General features: G+C 55.7%; 1 protein-coding gene across 1 annotated transcript in view; it reads left to right on the top strand.

Annotated features, from left to right (window-relative positions):
- The window catches only part of NRF1 (nuclear respiratory factor 1), a 44,813-nt gene extending 44,472 nt beyond the window's left edge, over positions 1-341 (top strand). The window contains exon 10 of the mRNA XM_041401099.1: positions 92-341. Within this exon, the coding sequence (XP_041257033.1) occupies positions 92-255 (164 nt within the window). The 3' untranslated portion in view covers positions 256-341. The remainder of the gene's footprint in view (positions 1-91) is intronic.
- The last annotated feature ends 217 nt before the right edge of the window (positions 342-558 follow it).

Here is a 558-nt window from a genome sequence, read left to right as displayed (position 1 = left end):
CCCCCCAAAGACCCCCCAAATCACGCCCAGCAGAGCAGCACCGAGGCACCCCACGGCCCCGACCCCACGGGTGTCCCTTGTGTCCCCGCAGGGCTCGTGCAGATCCCGGTCAGCATGTACCAGACGGTGGTGACCAGCCTGGCGCAGGGCAACGGCCCGGTGCAGGTGGCCATGGCGCCGGTGACCACGCGGATAGCGGACACGGCCGTCACCATGGACGGGCAGGCGGTGGAGGTGGTGACCTTGGATCAGTGACCTCGGAGCAGCGGCGTCCCGCCCGTCCTCCGCTCTTTTTTTTTTTTATGCCTCTCCAGAGATGCAATCAGGTGGCATTTGAGTCTCCCAGCTTTGGAAACGGAAGGTTTTGTTGACCTTTTTTCTTTTTCTTTTAAAAAAACCAACCAAATCCTGGCAGAGGATGTGTGTAAAAAGTGCATTTTTCTAGCGCCACTCTGCTCTCGGAGGAACGAGAAGCCAAATTGTGACGGGACTTTGATTCTGAGGAGGTTGGAAGGAAAACAAAAATAAAAATAAAAATAAAGCGACCCTTTATGCCCA

Source organism: Onychostruthus taczanowskii, unplaced genomic scaffold (genome assembly GCF_017590055.1).
Source record: "Onychostruthus taczanowskii isolate IOZ18803 unplaced genomic scaffold, ASM1759005v1 scaffold184, whole genome shotgun sequence".
NCBI lineage: Eukaryota > Metazoa > Chordata > Aves > Passeriformes > Passeridae > Onychostruthus > Onychostruthus taczanowskii.
This window is presented reverse-complemented; position numbering and strand designations above follow the sequence as displayed.